Source organism: Phascolarctos cinereus, unplaced genomic scaffold (genome assembly GCF_003287225.1).
Source record: "Phascolarctos cinereus isolate Bilbo 61053 unplaced genomic scaffold, phaCin_HiC Scaffold_3;HRSCAF=262, whole genome shotgun sequence".
Taxonomy (NCBI): Eukaryota; Metazoa; Chordata; class Mammalia; order Diprotodontia; family Phascolarctidae; genus Phascolarctos; species Phascolarctos cinereus.
Window position 1 is genome coordinate 5,552,483 of NW_027555736.1, and position 20,742 is coordinate 5,573,224.

At 48.7% G+C, this 20,742-nt stretch overlaps 1 protein-coding gene across 4 annotated transcripts in view; it reads right to left on the reverse strand.

Annotated features, from left to right (window-relative positions):
• Window positions 1–20,742, reverse strand: part of MGMT (O-6-methylguanine-DNA methyltransferase) — a 312,701-nt gene that overhangs the window by 237,856 nt on the left and 54,103 nt on the right. For all 4 annotated transcript variants that reach the window (XM_020978344.2, XM_020978343.2, XM_020978342.2 and 1 more), the window contains one exon: window positions 9,513–9,650. In XM_020978344.2, coding sequence (XP_020834003.1) covers window positions 9,513–9,640 — 128 coding nt within the window. In that variant the 5' untranslated portion in view covers window positions 9,641–9,650. The remainder of the gene's footprint in view (window positions 1–9,512; window positions 9,651–20,742) is intronic.

A 20,742-nucleotide genomic window follows, 5' to 3' on the forward strand; every position in this document is an offset into this window, starting at 1 on the left:
TCCTGGTAACACAATCTGTATGAAGCTGGGAAAACATGATCAGTGGCTACCTTTGTGGTAGAGCTTATGATCTCTGCTGAAAGATCAGGAAAAGACCACCCCGAGACAGGTCTGTTCCCAAGGACTCCCAATTCTCTCCTCTCTTGGTGACACAGGATGGTGTGATGGGTGTCACTGGGAGTCAGGTGACTGCATCAACACCCTGGGTATCCCCTTCCTCCCTGTGTGACCATGGACCCTCCACCTACTGATATGCAGCATCCAATCTAAGGGGAACGGTTTGGGTGGGACAGAACCTTGGCCCTTTGTACTAACAGCCTCCAACAGTCAACCATGGTCTGGGCGCCTGCTGAAGCCCCAAATGCATGTGAGTGACCAGGCCCTCGGGTGCCCCTGTCCTCCCAGAAGGCTGAGGTCAAACTAAAAGTGAACCCCTCAAAAGCAAAGATGGTTCCATTCTTAGCAGTTGCAACTGAGCACCTAGCACAGCCACTGGCGTGCAGAAAGGTTCTTAATAAATGCTTATCGATGGACCGATTTTTTTCAACATTACTGACCACCTTTCCAGGCATACTGAGAACATGTCCTAGGTGGGTGAAGAGCAGACACTCCAAGTGCTAAAAGGCACCAGTCAGTGCAGCACCACCCCCTACCATTGACACAAACACCACTTCCCTGTTCAGGACACTGCACTACCCATCTCTCTGGAGAGGTCACCACCATGGGCTACACTGGAGAGACCACTGGGCCTGGATCCAGAGGCTCCTAGCCCTCCAGGCCTCACTAGCCAATGTGATAGGCCAATAGGCTGACCAACAAGATCTGGACAGGCCAAAATTGTGGGCCAAAGCTAAAAAAGCAAAACTTCAAGGGGAAAAATGTCAGGTCTTACCCTCAGGGTCAAAAACATCAGCTCTACAAGTCTGTGGTGAGACAGCAATTTTTTGGAAAAGATGTGGGCAGGGTTAGTGGATGAAACATTCAACATTAATCAATGCCGTGCACATTGACCAAGAAAGATAAGGGATCCTGGGCTGCTCTGGCCTGGCTTAGCCCCTCTGGAGCCCCATGTCCAGGCATGAGCGCCCCACGTTAGGAAGAGCACAGACAAAACTGAAGAACACTGAGGGAAGAGACAGGATGCTGAAGAGCCTGGCAGGGGACCCAGAGAGGGCAGGCTCTGGGGCACCATCACGGCAGTCTTCATGTCTTTGAAAGACAACAGATAGAATAAAGACCAGACTTGCTTTTCTTGTCCTGACAGCAGCACTGGAAACGACTGTGTCAACGTGAAGGCGATAAACTCAGGCCTGATGACCCATAGAGCTGCTCCAGGACGGAGGGGTCTCCACCTCCTCGAGGCCTCCAAGCACAGGTCACTGATGCCCACTCCCACTCGGGGTCAGGCCAGGAGAGACGGCCTCCGATGCCCCTTTGATGTGTGTTCCCTGGACAGTTTGTCCTTGGGAGCCTGTGGCTGCCTGGAATCCTTCTGCCCTATCCACCACAAAATGAAAATGCGGGGGAGGAAAAACACCCCTTTTCTTCATTTTAACCATCCCTCCCAAGTTGTCAGCATGCCAAGGTTTAGCAAGCCCTTTCCTCAGGAGGTCGCCATGGATACCACAGACACTCATCACTTTCATGATAAGCTTGAAGGGGAAGGGCCCACCCAGGGTCACATAGGTAACCCAGGGACAGACCAAGGTGATCACAGACTCCTGGTCCTCCGGCTCTTCTTTCCTGCTGCCAGACTTCTTTGTTCGCTTTTTTTTAGAGCCCACAAAGGTTCAAAAAGGTTTGCTTATGTTTTTTAAGGAATAATGAATGATGCTTTCCATAAGGGGCTGAGTGCCATGCAGTGGTTTACCTGACGATCTGTGGGGTAGCGTCGTTGAGATTTCTCCGAGAACACAAACCACCTTCATATGTTTAACTTTTCAAGGCCTCCTCTAGCCAAACCAGCCTCTCCACTCCCCACGCCTGAACCTCCTTTTCTCTTCTCCTGGCTTTGGCACTCACGGCCGTAGGCCTGGAAGACACTCCTCCTTGCCTCCGACACAGACTCTTGGGAGAGGCTGCTCAGGCACAAGAAGCCTCTCCTCCTCCCAACTGCCAGCAACCTCCATCCCAAGCTACCTTGTGCAGATGTGCACATGTGCTTTGTATTTGCCTGACATCCATTTACAGAGAAAATGGGGCCTCCTGCATAAGAGCGTCCTCAGGAGTAAGGACACTTTCTTCTCTGTCCTTCTCCTAGAATGCTGCCTGGCACATAGTGGACATTGATAATCGTCTGCTGATGGACTGATTGACTGGAAGAGACCTCGCGGCCTTCCAGTGCAGCCCTAAGTGACTGAGAAGGCCCAGCCCTGCTGGAGTCTACAACACCCACACTAAGAGCTGCCCAATCAAATATTCACATAACTCAATCTTAGGCCAAGCCTCCCTCCACCTCCATCCATCCCACCAGAAAAACAACAAAAAAATACTGTTCCTTCACTAGAGAAAAGGCAAGATGCCACCGCAGACAGGAATGAAACTAGCCAAGCACTCACAACCAGAATATATTCTTCTGGAACGCTGTTGTCAATAACTGAAAATTCACGCTGGCAGGAAGTTTCTAAATTACGAAGACCATCATCCTATGTGCCCAGGAGACATTCTCTGAGCAAGCCTATTTTCGAGTCAGAATATGAACAGGTAATAGAATCAGTGTGAGGAAAAATCAATGAAGCGCTCTGTCTTGTAGTACTTAGCAATGGATGGACAAATGGGTGAGGAGAAGGAATCACGCTCAGGGAGGAGGCGACAGCCATTTTATTTTACAAAAGCATTGGAATGGGAGAAAACAGATACACAGTGAAAAATGGGGACTCTGGGAGGAGACAGGGGCAGTAAAGCACTGGGCTTGTACTTGCAGATGTAAGTAACTCAGGAGCAGACTGGAAGGTCAGGAGAAATATCCTACTACCACTGCCCAGCCAAGTTAAACTCTAAGAACACCTGGAAGTGAGGCACGCTCCCCAAGAGTAGGAAAGGAGTCCAAGGAGCTCTGAAGGATGGGACAGTGCCCTGCCACCACTACCTGCAAGGAAACTCGGGTCAACAGCCTCTGGATGCTGGCTGAGGGGCAGGGCTCCTCCGTAGAGTGACGAGGAGTTCAGACTGGACACCAACACTATTGCCTCAAGAGGGACAGGCACGGGACCTGGGATGTCACTGCTCCCACCAACACACACAGGCCGACACCGGCTCTCAGTCTGAGAGGTCCCAGATGGTGAGTGCCTAGGATCACAGCAGGACCTGAACCCAGGCCTTTGTGGCTCCAGGCCCTCTGTCTCACTGCTAGAGTCACCCTGATTTGTCTGATACATTCAAGGTACCCTGATGAGCCCCATGCCACATTAAGGGCCAGGCACTGTGAGGGCCTGCTTTTGGGGAGATAAAGCCCCAGTCCTGGGGGAGATCTCAGGCGATGGCTAAGCTCCCAGGGAATCTTTAAAATCAATAAAAATCCAGAAGCATAAACTTGTGTGACCTGAGCAAAATGAAGGAACAGAGCCATCCATACACATGATGACCACAGAGACGTCGATGCAAAGAGTGAGCATCTCCAAACCATCACCGATGCCGGGCAAAGGGGAAATCCGAGGGGTGGGAGGAGCCACCGGCCCAGCCTGCAGAAGGGTGAGGGCGCATGGGCTGGGACCAGCATCGAATGTCAGCTTCAGGGGCTGCCTGGCTGTTTCCTGATGTGTTGATTAGTTTGACTGAACGGTTTTTCTTTTTCTACTTAAAAATTTTTTGTTTTAAGAGATGGCTCTCTGGAAAGGGTTGGGGATGGGATATGGGGGAAATATAGGGTACAGAAAAACAAATAATCCATGTATTGAGAGTCCAGTCAATAGGGAGGCTGCTTTGCATAGCAGAGAGAGAAAATATTCAGGGCTTTGCAGCCCTTCAGAAGACATGTAAATGTGGGCTGTCACTCACATGACTCCCGGAAACAATCCTAATAGGGGACACTGGGCACCACACGGTGGGCTTGGTCTACTGCAGAAAACTTAGTGAGCGGGCAGGTTTCTGCTTCTGGATGTCCGCGTTCATTCACCCTGAGCTGGAGACTGGCACCAAAGGTGGCCAAGTGATGCCAGGACAGCAGCAGCAGTTCCTGTGAATCTGCAGTGAATCTACTGGCCCTGGGCCAGGCCGACTTTCTAAGTGTTTCTCGGGCCATGGAGCTTCCAGATAAAGTGGGAAGATGCATCCTCTGCAGTCACTTTTTCCCCAGCTCTCCTTGCTCTAGCACAGTGGTGAACACCAGATAGGAGCTAGGGACACTGAACTGATTGTAAGAATCCCTGTGAGATGCACAGGGACTTATGAGGTGTTTCTAGGGTGTTTTCATTTATTTTGTTAAATATTCCCTAATTACATTTTCATCTGGTTTGGGCGACTCAGAAGTCTGAAGAGCTTCGCCCTCAGGACACATGTTGGACAACCCTGTCCTCAAAGGGGACCACTAGATCTCTCAAAGTCCCACAGTCCCCTACCGGTGGAATGCTCCCCTTCTTCCACTCCCGCTACTGACCAGCCTGGCCTTGAAGACCCAACTAAAATCCCACCTTCTATAGGGAAGCCTTCCCCAATCCCACTTAATTCCAGCTACTTCCTTCTGTTCATTATTTCCTATTTATCCTGTCTACAACTTGCTTTGTGAATATTTGTTTGCACTGGTCTCCCCATTAGACTGTAAGGGCAGGGACTGTCTTTTGTCTCTTTCTGTGTTCTCAGCATTAGTGCTTGGCACACAACAGGCGTTTAAGAGATGTTTACTGACTTGAATTGAGTAGGCTCATTGTAAGAGCTGACAGAATAGACACTCCCTGGAGATCCCTAAGTACCGAGCACTGCTGTAGGACCCAGCTACCTGCTCTATTCACCTCCCCAAAGTCAAGCCTCTGATCAACCAGTAAAGACAATCACCCTTCCCAAAATAAACCTTTAGAACCAAAGGCTGCTGCTGACAGGACATAATAATCAGCCACATCTTACCAATCAGGCCAAGGCTCCATGGACTCTCAATAGCATTGTGAGAATAAACTCTGAATTTACAGTAAGTTAGGCCTTGGTTTCCCTTCTTGAATGGGGAACGAATGGCTAAACCAATAGGGATACATATGCTAGAGAAGAATGGGAAGACTTACATGAACTGAGGCCAAATGAAGCGAATGGAGCCAAGAAACCACACACACGACAACTACACCACCATATAAATGGAAGGAGCCAATCACAAAGGCACCAGGGGACGAAGAAACGACAAAGAACAAACATGGTGCCATGGAAGAGATGGGAGAGCACAGGCTAGAAGGCCACAGGGATGGAGCACACCACTGCTTTTCAGGTTTGCTTTTTCCCATGCACTAATTGGTTTTCTCTTCTTCCTGTTATGTGTGATGGCCCTATGGAGTGGAGTGGTGAGATACAAGGAGAAATTAAAGCAGGACAAAACCAAAAACTATCTTCTATTAAAAGAAACTGGGCTCCAGGTATAGTTCTGCCACTCCCTGTGTGAAGCATGACCAGCTCGGGCCATTGCTTCACACCCTCCTCCAACCTTTAAGCCCAATGACTCTGACATTGGGTCTGTGGGGAATTCTGCCCAGCACATCCTTCAGACAATATGGCAGCCATGCCTGGCATCACCCATCCTCTAACAGACTTACTTCTGAGTGTCCGCAGAGTCTACCATTTCTACAACACAACAGAGAAATCAGAGCACGTTGGCCAATACTTGCCTCAGACTAAGGGGCGAACGAGGGTCCCATGCTCTGAGAAAGAAGCTTGATCCAATCCAAGCAAGTCTTCATTGGCAGAAATCCATGAAGAAGATCACAGAAGGAGGTTACTTACACAAGGAGCTAGGCCTACTGGGTCTGAAGACACCTGGACCAGCCTATGCTGGTATGGAGGAGGAGTTTGAAAGCACTCAGATACCCTTCACATGCGACATCATCATGAGTTATGATTTAAAAAGCACCCGAAACAACAGAAGCTACATAACATGAACTTTGGCAGCTTATGGCTCCATTTATAAGAAAAAGTAAAAACAGGTAACATTAAAACAAACTGATCAATTTCCATTCACTGTTGGATTTGATAGACCATGAATGCCAAAACGATGACTGTCAGGCTAATCCCATTTGGGACATTACTCGGCTTTAAATTTAGAAAGTTTTGGACTTTTTTGTAAAAAGTATTTGTAAACTATTTGTGTAAGAGGCACAAAAAGTAAAGATTGCAATTCTCCTCATGTCCCAGGGGGAGGAGCTGGTGGGGGCCTCTCCTCAGCCAAACTCCTGCATGTTTTAGAAATTTCACATGTCACCTCATCACTGCTCCAGCTCACAACCAGTGGGCAAGCATTTATTTACTGAGCACTCATGATGAGGATCCCAAAGTAAGGCAAAAACTCCACCCCTGCCCTCAGGGAGCTCACGTTCTAACGCATCTCTCACAGAGACAGCACAGGGTGCCCAAGGCTTCAGGGCAGGAGCGAGCCAGTCACTGAGCAAGGTTTTCAACAGGCCCATCCTTTCAGTCCCACATCTTCTGGCACTAAGAAGGTCTGTCTCTCCAGGTTCAATGTCACCAGAACAAAGGTATATTCTTCTCAAAGCATCTGCAACCATCTTTACAAACAACAGAAAGAGGCTGCTTTTCAAACTCTTTCTTGGTTCTTTGTTCAGGTGCATAAATCTCAAATGTGGGATAACCAGCCCCTCTGGCTACAGAATGTTTCCTCCATTCATTCTTCTTGTGATTCTACTCCTCAGCACAAAGCACAAGGCCAGCAAACAGACCCACTCATGTGTTAAAGCCAAAAACACACCTTGACCAGAACCCAGACCAGTATCCAACATTAACCAAAGCATCAGCCATCAGGAACACAGACAGGCCAACAGTCTCCTTCCCTTTGAATCCCCTTCCCACTTCAAGGCTCCCGCATCCACCTCCAACAAGACTCCTTTCCCAACTCCATCAATTATTACCACTTCTCCTGAAAAAAGTCTATTCTAAGTATTTTGCACATACTGAAAAATACCTAAAATGGAAGCTCCCTGAAGGCAGGGATGGTCTTTTGCCTCTTTCTGTATTTCTAGTGTTTAGCACAGTGCCTGGCATACAGAAGGTGCTTAATGAATGTTAACTGAATTGTCTTTGTGAACAAAAGGTGCTCAATACATGCTTGGAAGGTTGAAAGAATCAAATATCCTCTTTTTAAATCAGGCTCTTTAGAAAACTAAAAAGTCCCATTAAAATACAGCCTTAAAAATACCCTTCATTTCCTGCCTTGGCATCAAGCAGATGGCTGCAGCCTGGATGTGAAGTGGTGAGCTCCCCATAGGCGGTGTTTCTGGGCGTGCATGTCTTCCTTTCAACCCTAGAAGTCACCCCCGAATGGGTGAAGGCTCCCCCCCTCTGGTTAACTGCACGGCGCCACCGCCCGCCAGGAGACAAAAGTAAGGGCTTCCCAGACAGATGATTTGCTCCGTGAGGTGTTTTTTAAGCACAGCAGCCAGATTGCTTGCACAGAAATTCAGAACTGTGTATTCATATATTTCAAAGGTTTGCTTATTTTTGCTGTAAAAAAAAAATAGGCTATTGATTGTAACATGCAACTCTACAGGAAAAATCTCGACACTGGAGTGGAAGACCAATATTTATTACTGCCCTTGTGTTCATTACGGTTCTCTCTGACAGGGGTCCATTAAAATCAATGTTTATGTTTCTCCTGTATTTTCTTCATCTAATGTCCTTGGCATTGCGTTTATTAGCCGGTTAAGGCAAACACTGAGCAAGAAAGGATGTGGGTTTGTTTCTGCTGAGTTCTTTCCCCTCCTGTCAGAAATAATGAGAACTAAGATTTTAACAACTATTGCCCATCAATGAATGGAGGAGATTAAATGTTACATTTCAGCACAAACATTTACGGACAGCCTTAAAATTTTTAGGTCTTTACGATTAGAAAAATATAGTGGAAATCGCTCAAAAAAAGTGCTTTCTCTTACAGGGTGGAAGTCTCTTTAAAGTGATGCAGAAGATGAAATTTCATCCTTTTCCTCCTGCAAGAGCCCCAGTGAGAAGCACGGAGCAGCAGAAACACAAAGAATCCTGGTAACACCTTGGGGAAGGGGGAGCCTCTCAGCTCTGAGATCTGCTAGCCGAGTTCAAAATTCACCAAGAAAACTTAAATAAGGCCCAGGCAGTATAGATTCACTCCTTTCCACAAGCAAGAGCGGTCCCCATCTTCTGAGGAGACACCCACCACATGATTCCTGATAGAGCCACACGCTGACGATCAATAAACCCTTTGTAAATTCAGACTTTCACCAAAAGACATGGGACGCTTAATATAGATTATTTCCCAGAGTTTGACGGAAGGCAGAAGCTTTCATGGGAAAGAGAAGAAAAACAAAAGGAGAGAACGGTGCAGGGTGTCCTTCTGGGAGACAGCTTGCCCTGTTTTAGAATGCAGGGCTGTTTGGACTGCAGCTCTGACGTTTCCTCCCTGAACGGCCCAGAACACAGCCCTGCCCCTATCTGCCCCTCAGCCACGGTCAGCTAAAGAATGAAGGAGTTGGGAGTGCACTAACTTGGAAGCCCTTTGGGGCTCTAAATCCTACAACTACAAAATTGGAAAACACCTCAAAAGGCATCTAGCCCTACCTGAAGAAAGGACCAGCTCCCCCTCTCCTGACCCAGACGCCAGGTAAGATCCTCCTGGGACGGGCCCTCACTTCCCTAAGACATCCATTCCACATCTGAGAATTCTCAATGCTAGGCAGTTTTGCCTGACATGGAGTCCATATGGGATGCCCCATAAAGACTACCTATCATTCCTTGTTCTGCCTTCTCAGGCCAAGCAGAATACAGCGAAGCCACTGCCCCCCAGGAGCCACCCAACACTTAAAGGCTACCACATGTGCTCCTGTGAACTCCTCGGTTCAACACAGCATGATTCTGAGGCCCCATCACTCCATGGTGGTACCAGGCTCTCTTCTGGGCACTCTCCAACTAGCTCATCCTAAAATGGGGCACCCAGAACAGAACACAGGACTACAAAGGGGCAGGGGGTGGCATTCCAGCTGACCGACACCAGCCTACACACCAGGCCTCTTTTAATGTAACACAAGCTCCCTATTAACTCTGGTGGCCGCCTGTGCCCCGGCTGGTCCAACCTGAGCTCACAGGCCACTAAAAACCCTGAGCCGGATGTTGGTTGAACCACTAACTAGCCATGTCTTCCCCTTCTTCCATGTGTGAAGCTGACCTTTCCACACCAAACACGGGACCTCACATTTAGTTTCACTCAGGCCCATATCCCTCCTTAGCTGCAGAGATCCCAAGGAAAGCTGGCACATGAACCACAAATTAGCCCATTTCCTTTGCACCATCAGTCAGTGACTCTCATATTCTGGCTATGGAGTTAGGGCACATTTACTTACTCAGGTCTTTGAACCATTTTTTCCAGAAGCTTTATTCTATGCACCCCGGCTTCACATCCTGAAATTTCTATTCTTCCCAAAGGGCTTTCCAAAAATTTGTATTTCATCCTACACGCACTTCCCATCATTCTCAGCAACCTAGTAAGAAAAAAGAGAAGAGAGCAGATCAGTCACAAGAAACATAGAAGCAAACACAGCATTGTAGTGTTCAATTTACCAAAAGATGCCAACGCTGGGGCAACCATCACCCCTATTTGACAAAAACGACTTGGAAAGCACAAAGCGAGCTGGCAGAAGTTAGATTTAGACCAGGATCTCACACCACACATCAACATAACCTCCAAATGACTTATCAGCTAGAAAGAAGTCACATCAAAGACACATTTAAGGAGCAAGGAAGGAATTACCCTTTATGATGATGGGTAAGGGAATGAACAATTCACTCTGAGACAAGAGATAGAGAGAATCATGGGAGATGAAAGGGCAAACTTTGATTACAAAACTGTAAAAGGTTCTGCATAAACAAAACCAATGCAGGTAAAACTGTAAGGGGAATGGTTAGCTAGGAAAATATATTTCCAGCAAGTTTCTAAGATGAAGGCTGATAGCCAAGATAAAAGGAATCAATTCATATTTAAAAGAACAGGAGCAATTGTCCAATAGATAAAAGGTCAAAGATACAAACAGACAGTTCTCAACGGAAGAAATACAAGCAACCAAAAGTCATAAGAAGAAAATGCTTAAAATAACTAATAATCAGAGGAATGCAACCTAAAACACCCTGAGGTTTTGCCTCACATCCATCAGATTAGTCAAGATAACCAGAAAGGAAAATGGCGAGTGTTGGAGGGGCTGTATAAAAACAAGCCCACAAATGCTTATCCTGATGACAGTTATCACTCCAACCATTCTAGAAATCACTTTAGAATTATGCCCCCCAAGTCATTAAACTATGCAACTCCGGACCCAGCAAAACCACAAATTATCAAATCTCCCCCGAAAAAGACCAAAGAATGAGGAAAAGGACCTGGACGTACATGAATATACATAGCAGAGGGGTTTTTTTGTTATAAAAAAGAATTGTTAACTACAGGGGTGTCCATCAACCAAGAAGTGACTCAATAAAGTACATTCTATGCATGTGATGTACTACTGTTGCTCTTAAGAAATGACAAAAGGAAAGGTTCCAAGCGTGAGCTGGAAGAAAGTGAGCAGATTCCAGCATACTGTAAAGAAACATGGCTTTGGAAACTTTAAGAACAGTGTTCATTACAATGCCCAATCATGATTCCAGTGGCCCAGAAAAGAGCCGTGCCACCCACCCTCTGACAGAGAGGGGATACGCTCAATGTCCAGCGTGCACGCAAAGGTCAAGGCAGCAGTTCTGTTTTGTTTCGTTTTGTGGTTGTGTTCCAAGGGTTTTGTTTGTCTTTCTTCAAAAGGGAGGGAGAGAGATGTTGGGAGGGAGTAAGTGAGGGAGGGGAGAGAAAGAGAGAGAGAGAGAGAGAGAGAGAGAGAGAGAGAGAGAGAGAGAGAGAGAGAGAGAGAGAGAGAGAGAGAGAGAGAGGAAGAGAGAGAGGAGGAGAGAGAGAGAGAAGGAGAGAGAGGAAGGAGAGAGAGAGAGGAAGGAGAGAGAGAGGAAGGAGAGAAGAGAGAGAGAGAGAGAGAGAAAGGGAAAGGAATAAGCATTTATATAGCAATAACAATAATAATGATATCTAGTAAGCACCTACTATGTGCCAGGCATTGTGCTAGGTGCTTTACAATTACTATCTCATTTGATCCTCACAACACCCTGGGAGGTAAATGCAACTATTATTTCTCCACTATACAGATGAAGAAACTGAGGCAAACAGAAGTGAAGTGACTTGTCCAGGGTCACATGGCTAGTATCTGAGGCAGGAAGGAAGGGACAGAGGGAGGGAGGAAGGGAGGAAGAAAGGAGGAAGGAAGGGAAGGAGGAAGGGAGGGAGGGAGGAAGGAAGGAAGGGAGGAAGGGAGGGAGGGAGGAAGGAAGGAAGGAAGGAAGGAAGGGAGGGAGGAAGGAAGGAAGGGAGGAGGGAGGGTGGGAGGGAGAGGGGGGAGGGAGGAGGAAGGAGGGAGAGAGGGAGGAAGGAAGGAAGGAAGGAAGGAAGGAAGGAAGGAAGGAAGGAAGGAAGGAAGGAAGGAGAAAACAGAAGGAGAGCTCCAGAAGGAACTACAGATATGCAGGATAGCTTTGAAAGTTACACGCTGAATTTATTATAAACCTAAAAGTAAAAGCCAGATGTTTGCAGTTTTCATGTAAAATGTTAGCTTTAATTTTATTTGGTGTTTAAGTTCAAAATTAAATACACATAGATATACTTATTTTTTAAAGGGGAAAGAGACCCAGTACAATCAATTTTTCTCCTTTTCAGAATGTCCCTGGTTCCCTGGAGGACTCAGAACGGCCTCTCTAGTGCTTGGACAAGGAAGGGCTGAATCACGCCCACTTCTCCCACTTCCTCCATCTCCTCCTCTCCTCTTGTTCTCCTCTACTTTCCAAGGAGAGAGTTCTAGGAGGACTATCTGATAATGAGCCCTGCCCTGACCACTGATTGGGTGGGGTAGGGATGGGTTCCACCTTCAGTGAAGGCTGACGAGGTTCCCTGGGACAGCCCAAAGGCCCTAGAGCTGAGGACGGACTTCAGGCCACTGGCGGGATGCTGGAGATGCTGCTCAGCGTTTCAGGGTCACGAGCCACAGCTGGCAGCTGGGATGCGGGATGCGGGATGCGGGATGCTGAGTGGAAGACAAGTAGAAAAGGAGGCCTCCCTCCGGCTCAGAAGCAAGGCCAATCCCAGGCTACGGAACAGATTCAGAGAAAGGGAGCCAAGAGAGAGGCCCGGATCAGGCTTGGGTGAGGGATGCCCAGAAAAGCAGCAGGAATCCAAGCCCAAGAAGGGATTCTCAATGTGCTCCATGCCCCTAGGCCAGACGAACGGATGTCCCACCTGTCAGATTGGGCCAAAGGATCTTGTCTCAGATGCCGCCATCTACACTGCACCAGGCATCCCAGTGACAATATCACCTAAAGCTGGGCTTCGTCCCTTGGTGGAGAAAGGGCTGGTATTGGGAGTCAGGAAGACCTGGGTTCAAATCTCACTTAAGACAGTTACTAGCTTCATAATCTTGGGAAAAATCACCTCATGCATCTGAGCCTCAGTTTCCTCAGCTGTCAAAAAAGGATATAATAATAGCCCCTAACTCACAGCGTTATTGTGCTGATCAAATAAAACCAACCAATGAATCAAGAAGCACTTGTCAATTCCTCCTAGTTTGCGCCAAGAATTGGGGATGTGAAGGAAGAGCTACACAAACCCTGCCCTTGGGGAAACGACGTGTCCACCCCTAAGTGTGACAGACAAGCAGAGGAAAGACAGGGCACCCGGGGGAGCAGGCACTCAAGGGGGGCAGAGAGGGTGGAAGGGATGGGGAGGGCTTCACACAGCAGGCAGAGCTGGAGCTGAGCTCAGAAAGGAGGCCAGGGATTCCAAGAGAGACAGGAGGGGGTTTCTAATTCCATAAAATGCTCCAGAATGGGAGCTGGCTCAGGGTCTCCTCCTTGGCCCACTGGTTTATAGTTCATGAATAAGCAGAGACAAACACCGGTTCAACCACCACACGGCAAATAAAAAGTTATCATCTATGGTGTTGAAAATGAGGACGATGATTCTGAGTTTACCAAGTACCTTTCCATCCATTATCTCACTGGATATTCAAAGCAACCCTCACATTATCATCATTTCACAGATGAGAAAATCAAGGATCAGAGAGAAGTGATTTGCCTGAGACACAGAACCTTCCCATTCCCCAGCAGCCTTCTCACCCTGGAAGATCCCTTTGTCCCCGGGCTCTCCTCTGATTCATGAGTTCCTCCAGGAAACGCCCTCCCCGCTTTGAGAAATTACCCAACCATTCACTCCTCTCCTGCCACCATGCCTGACTTTCGCATGACAATGAAAACTGGTGGCTGAACCATGTGACTGATTTGTGAAAGAGCCCGGAGCTCAGGAAAGACAGCACAAGACTGGAGAAGGATAAATATCTGCTCAATTTTCAAGAAGGAGAAGCAAAACTTGTAATCTCGAGGCCACTGCCAAAATTCTGAACACATTATTAAATAAACAGTTAGTGAACATTTAGAAAAGGAAACAGTGATGACAGAGAACCAATATGGCGGCTTCATCAAAGAAAAGCCATGCCAACCTAACCTGATTCCCTTTTGTGACAGGATTATCACGGAAGGGAGATCAGGGGCATAGCGCAGACAAAGTGCCACTAGACTTCAGCAAAACCTCTGACAAAGTTCATCGTGTTTCCATTGTGGAAAAGATGGAGATGGGAGCCAGAAGGCAACACAATTAGCTGGACTGCCACCTGCTGACTGAGTAAAGCCAGAAAATACTCAACAAAGGTTCAACGGCAACTTCAGAAGAGGTCTGCAGTGGAGTGTCCCTGGAACTGCGCCTGGCATGATCTTGTTTTGATGTTTTTAGCATGACCTGGATAAGACACAGGTGGAATGCTTATCAGAGCTGCAGAAGACACAGAACCGAGAGGGAGAGTTAACACGTGGAAAGACAGAGTCAAGAGTCGCAAGGATCTTGACAAATTAGAACAGGGCCAAACCTAATTCGTTGAAGTTTAATAGGAATAAATGTAAAGTCTTACATATGGGTTGAAAAAAATCAACTTCAAATCCACGTGTGATTAGACAGACATCTGACTGAAAAGGCCCACTGGTTTTAGTGGACTCCAAGCTTAATTAGAAACAAGAGTGGGATGTATCTGCCAAGAGGGCTAATGTCATTTTAAGTGACATTGAGAGAGGCACAATTCCAGGAATCGGGAAGTGAAGTCCTGCTCAGAGCACAGCTGGAGAACGGTGATCTGGGTAGCAGCGATAAGAGGACTGCTGCCCCACGGGAGAGAGCCTGGTAGGACGTCACCGGGATGGCGAACGAGCGAAGGCTACGGGAGCTGGGACGGTGGGGAAGACAGAGGGGGACGCACAACCAGCAGTGTCTTCAAGGAGTGAACAGCCATGAAGGGGAAGAAGCTTTAGACAGGTCCTAATGGTCCCAGGAGGCAGAACTGGACTCGGGGCAAAAGTCCAAAGACACTGATTTTAACAGCAGTCTTGGCATCAGTATCACAAATATAAAATGTTGTTATTTGTGGGATCGAGAATTGGTACAATGCCGTGGCAATCCAGCTGACAACAAAGATCATGGGGTAGCAGCAGCCTCAAAGCTCCATGAGTCAAACTGAGCTCAAAGGTTCCACACTTGCCAACAACGCACATTCTCCAAAAGCAGGATGGCCCATCTTGAGGCCTGTCAGCCCCTCTGGGGGTCTTCAATCATGGGTCTGACGACCGTTATTAGGGAAGATTCCGCGATTCTGGGCCAGTCTAGGGCCAGGGGGAACAGAGGAGACAATTGTACACCTCCCTCTCCTTGGGAAAAAGAGACCAAATGAGAGGGACAGTGTGGACACTGCCTGCCAGCCACTGTCCTTCTCTCGCTCAGCTTTACTCAGGTGCATTTCTTTGTTGGGGAGAGGAAGGGGGTGATTCTATAAGAAAGAGGAATTGGGTGGGGGCATCAAAAACAAAAGGCGACAATAAGCTGAAGGAGCCTGCTCTCTGGGGAAGGATCTGAGCTCCTAAGGCACAAAGTGCTTAGAGGTGCCATGAGGACAGGAACAAAGCTGGGGAGGTGGGGGAACAGTTAGTGAAAACCAGGCTCAAAGCCGACCAACAGTTAGCAAGCACCTACTATGTGCTGGGAAAACAAAGGCAAACCTGAGGCGTTTCCTACCCTCAAGGAACTTCCATTCTAAAATTCTGCCTCTGAAATGCTCCTAAGTCAATTACAACGCTGAGCAGAAATCAAGCTGATATCCTTAAGAATCTCAGAGCCAGAAGAGATCCTAGGAGAAAGGGTTTGGTGTGTGCAGACAGCATGTGTGAGAGGGAATCCAGTGTCTGCTCTGCAGTCTCCATCACGGAAGAATAAATCCACCACTTCGTGAGGCAGCCCATGACGCCCCTGGCCACTCTTCTGGGAACAGCTTCCTCACATGGAGCCCAAACTGGGCTTGGGACTTCTCTACATAGGGACTCCGTGCCCCAACACCAATGGCTGGCATTGCTACAACTCAGGGGAGCATCTTGGAGAGATATGGCTGCCTGTGGCTGGCAAAGGCAAATCCTTGGACCATCTTAGTGGCCCATCCCAAGGCGTAGACACAAAGTCTGCCCCAGGTGGTGGGAACTGGTAGAGCCTTCGAAAGCCAGTGTCCCTTCCCTGCCACGAGAAGACCAGGAGGGACCAAATTCTATGTCGCCAAATGAATGCCGAAGGATTCTACTGAGCCTGTTTTCAGAAGAGAGCTTGAGGAATCTAACTTCATGGTTCTGCCCTATCTACCTCTCACCAGGACCATAAGAACTGGCGTTTATGCTGTGTGTTTACCGAGGCTGATGCAAGTGAAGCGTCTTGCTCGGGGTCATATGGCTAGTTAAGTGGCAAGGCCTTCCTGGTTCCAAGTCCCCTGCTCTCCCCCACTGGATGACACGGCCTCATACTAAGATACACAACCCTGGAGGCCGGCTTCACTGCACTCCCTCGACTGGCCTAGTGATGCTGCCACCTCCAAACAGACACCACTCCTGGGGCACCAGACTGGGGTCTGTGCGGAGGATGCAATCCTTGATCAATGTTAAACTCACTGAAGAGAATGTCATTAACAAAGTGGCCCTAAATTAACAGCATCTAAGTTGTGATCAAACAGGTCATGAAGAGCCCAGAAGCTGCCAACTCAGTTACTGTAACATGAATATATCTTAAAATACTCCAACAATCCTATAAAAATGTTTCATTCTAATTACATTAAACAACTTAAAACAAAATCAAAACAAAGGGCCGGCATTCCACAATGGACTTCCCTCGCCAGCTTCAGGTTGACCTTACCACCAGCCACAACTGGCCAACCGGGGCCCTCTGGAAACAGAAGAGCTCCCAGTGCCCTTGACCTTGCCCCCCAGCCCTCCACAGACACACACGCCTCCCGGGAGACAAGGCCCACCTCTGGCTGGACATCAGCATCCCCGCCCTAGCTCAGGGACCTGCAACGTGTTAACCAAACCACTGCTACTCCCAGATATCGTACCAAGAACCACAAAAGGCCCTTCTGCCAAAGAAAGAAAAGCAGCTATTGTCACATCATCACTGCCCATCCTCTCAACCACATGTGGAACAGCAGGCCAAGACCACGGAGGCCCACCAGGTCCGTGGACATCCAGTGCCCTCCAGCTCCTCATCCTTCCGTGAGGAAAAGTTCAGCAGACTTGACTCTTCTCCTCCTGTCGTGTAACAGAGACTTGACCCACAGCACGGAAGCCTTGGGTGTTTGGCAGGGCTGGTGGTGAATGCTGATCAGAAAAGATGAGGCCCACTGACCCAAGCTGGCCAACGGTGAGGGAAAGATAGAAGACAGAACTGGGGCATGCCAGGCACCACCAGGACAGGAACGTGGCAGCACAGGGGTTCTTAGAGGACAGAAACTGGTCATTTGTGGAAAGGAGACACCAAGAGAAAACCAGTGCATCTGGGAGGAAATCACGCGTGGCCTGTCTGGATGGGAGGGCCCATTGGACAATGAAAATGCCAGAACCCGGGGCTGAGCTGGCGCTGGAGCCTGCGGCACTGCACGGCTTTCAGGAGCACTGGATGAGGTGGGGACACAGAGTCACTGACCAGCAGCACCAGTGGACACAATGACTGAAGACTTGTGATGAATTGTAAGGAACAAGATCATTGTGGGGGCAAAGGAGCTGCTGAAGGGACAAAGTCCAGGGAAGAACAAACCCGCATGAAGAGAGGGGGAAACTGAGCCACGACTCAGGTATGGTGAAGACAGAAGAGCACTGTCTACAGACACTGAAGAAGGCCAGCTCTAAGGAATGAGGGAGAAGCATTGCTTAGGGCAACCCGAGCCACATAACTAGAAGTCATCGCCCTTTCACAGCGTGTGCACGAGCAGTCTGAGAAGGCGATCCTGCTCCCAATACCAAGAGCTGCTCCTCCATGGAGGGGGACGGTGGGGTTCACACTCCACACCAAGGACCTGGCAGTTACTCCTGGAGAACTTGAGGGGCCACGTTAGGCCATCCCTGCGTCACCGTGTAAATCTGGGACAGTGAGAAACCGAGGCAACAAAGTTTTGAGTAAGAGCAACTATTAGCAAAGCTAGCAATGGCCAATAAATGGGGTCTAAGACTCCTCGGTAGCCAAGGGCCCTGGGGGCAGTAAAAAGGAACTGAGGCAAACTGCAAAATCTTGAGTCACATGGGTGTTTATCAATTTCTGATTGGTTGGCAAAGAGGACATTGACCACGAGCTGTATCGGCTTACTACGAGGGGTGGGCTAACACATCCCACTTAGCTTGAAGAAGGACAAGAACAGGGAAATGGTCCTAAGCAGTCAACTCTTGTTTGATTGCCTGGGGCCGCTAGGCACTACAGGAGCTTATGGATTAACATCCATCACTATCTTAGTTTAGCATCTTGTGGAAAGTGTGGAATTTTCCATGGTCAAAAGGAGGAACTCACTCACGCAAAAAGGGAACCTTAAACTCTCCCAGAGGGAAGAGGAAGCTGCATGGTGCAGGAGCTTCAGGGAAGCCAAACTAACAACTCACTAACACGAGCTGGTTTGATTAAGTCTGATAAATCATAGCAAGCCTTAGCAAAATCAGTCTGATACTACTGATTATGCATGGTTCCAGATTTCCACTTCTCAATTCCCGCTTTGACGCTGGAGAGATTCAAGCTTTCCACCGGCCCAAGACCCAGTCATGCCTCTGAAAGGAAGAGAGGTACTCACTAAGACCAGCCAGGCCTCCCACCTGCACTGTACCAAAGCCCCCGATGGCCATATTGCCTGAGCTGGGACTCGGGCTCTGTCCAGAGCAGCCTCTCACGCTCTCCTCAGGCGGATTTTTGGACAATTTCATCCCCAAAGGCCACCAACCTCAGAGCATCTTCTAGGAGGCACACCAGGTGATACTTCCTATTGATCCTATCGATGACAGGATCATTCCTCCCAGTAAAGAGAAGAGGTGGTGCTCCCCGTCGTTAATCTCCTAAAGGAGACCTCGCAGATATCCCAGTCAATGGCTCCATAACGACATCCTCAAGCTGGGTCTCCCCAAACCTGGCGGGCTGGCCATTCAGCTGCAAGGGCCCCGGGAAGAGGTCCACAGGTGCCACGTAGCCGCAGAGAGGAGAATCCTCTGGTGGCTGGAAACATCTGGAATGTCCTCGAATAGAGACACTTTCTAGGAGACAAAGTTCAGCTAAACACACTAGACAGATTTTGTTGTTGTTGAACAAACTTAAATCGTAACAAAATTGAAAGTGAGATAACGCCACTGCTAGACCAAAACAGTCCGGCGAGGCTGAACAGTCGCGTTGAAGAGATCACTCTTCAGAGCGCCGACTCGTCAGATTCCAGGTCCTGATCCCGGAGCACGGACTGCCAGAACATTTTTAGGAATTAATTTTGAGTGTGCCCGAGCGCAGCCGTTACCCTGTGGCTGAATACAAGGTGGAAGGAAATAAGATGACGAGGGCCCATTTAATTATAGTAGTCAAAATGTCACTTCCAGAAAACCAGGAAAACAGTCAAGTAAGCCATGAAGAGGGATCCCACTGGTCACCAATGGCCACTCTGTGTCTCTTCTGTTACTTGGTGAGTCTCAGACATAATTCGCTGGAGTTTGTGGGCACTGGTGACAATATCTCCAGTCTCAGTAATGCAAAAGCAACATGGCTCATGAAGAATAGAGGTGAAGGTCTCTGCTCCTCCCAGAGCAGCACCGAGGAGGTCTGAGAGCGCATGGGATTGTGGTGCCCCTTCTGCATGGGGATCGACTTCAGCCTAAAGCAGGATGGCAGTGGATGTTCCAGCCACCTCCCAAACCGGATCCTGGGCCAGCTTTCCAATTCCTGCAGAAATACTCCCTACTGACTGAAACACCCTAGTAAGCCCAACTGCGGGAAGACGGCCCATCCCACCACCCTCTCTGTGGCTAGACTGCTGTGCCCAATGTAGTTCCTTTTGGTTTGCGTGGCATGTGAGTCTTCTTCTGTGCCTACGAGGTGACGGTGGCGTGGAAGGCCACCTGGAGCAAGAGCCAGACTAAACCGACCTGTACCAACCCTGCTTTATTGGGGCACGGGGCAGTGATGGAGGGGTGGCCTTTACATGACAGCAGAGTATCCAGGAGGCCCTTTCTCCAACCTTGCCTGCAGTCAGCGTAGCGAGCAGCGTCCAGAAGGGGCCTTCCCAGGATGGCCGAGTTCCACTGGTCTTCTTGACACAGACCTTCTTACCAAGGTAAAAACCAGATCCGTGAGAAGCGGCAAGGTCCAGCCTGCCTGGACACTCTTGCCTTGTGAAGGGTCTGCAGTCTGTTTGGTAGTTTCCATATGTAAGAAGCAATGCAGGGATACAGAAGCTGGAGACAAAGGCTTTGCTTCAATGAGGGGAGAACGGCCCAAAACGTATTCCAGAAGGGGAGATGTGTCACCCCTGCCTTGGTCTGCTGCGCCAATGACGCAAAGCTGGAAGAACACCTGGCCTCCTCCAGTGGCTTCAGAGCACAATCTGCCAGTCATGGTTCTAAGCTCCTTATTCATACGTTCAACCTGACCAGAGCTCCTCAGATGGGGGAGGGGATGGAACTGAGGAGGAGAACAGATTGGGAAAGAACAGAATCAGCAAAATGAGGCCCTGTCTCCATTGACGCCTACCACTGGACTGCAGCGGGGCAATCACCTTGACAAGTGTTTCTGCAACAAAAGCAGCAGTGGTTTTGGAACTGGGCAATGCTTCTGCCCACCGAGTGAGTCCATCTACACTAACAAGGCAAGCTTTCCAATGGCCTGACTTTGGCACGCCCACGAAGTAAACGTACAGATGTTCAAAGGGCGACCACAAAAGGCAGTGGTTACATGCTTGACAAGTGGGAAGGGCAGAAGTGATTCAAAATACAACTATGGGAATACCCGGGGCCCACGTGCCCACCATTTTGTATCGGCTATTCCTTGAGTCCCAAAATGGCACCCCCATGAACAGAAGGACATAACTGGTGATAGAAGCTCCAGGACAGGAGCAGTTTGGCTTCCGTAATTAC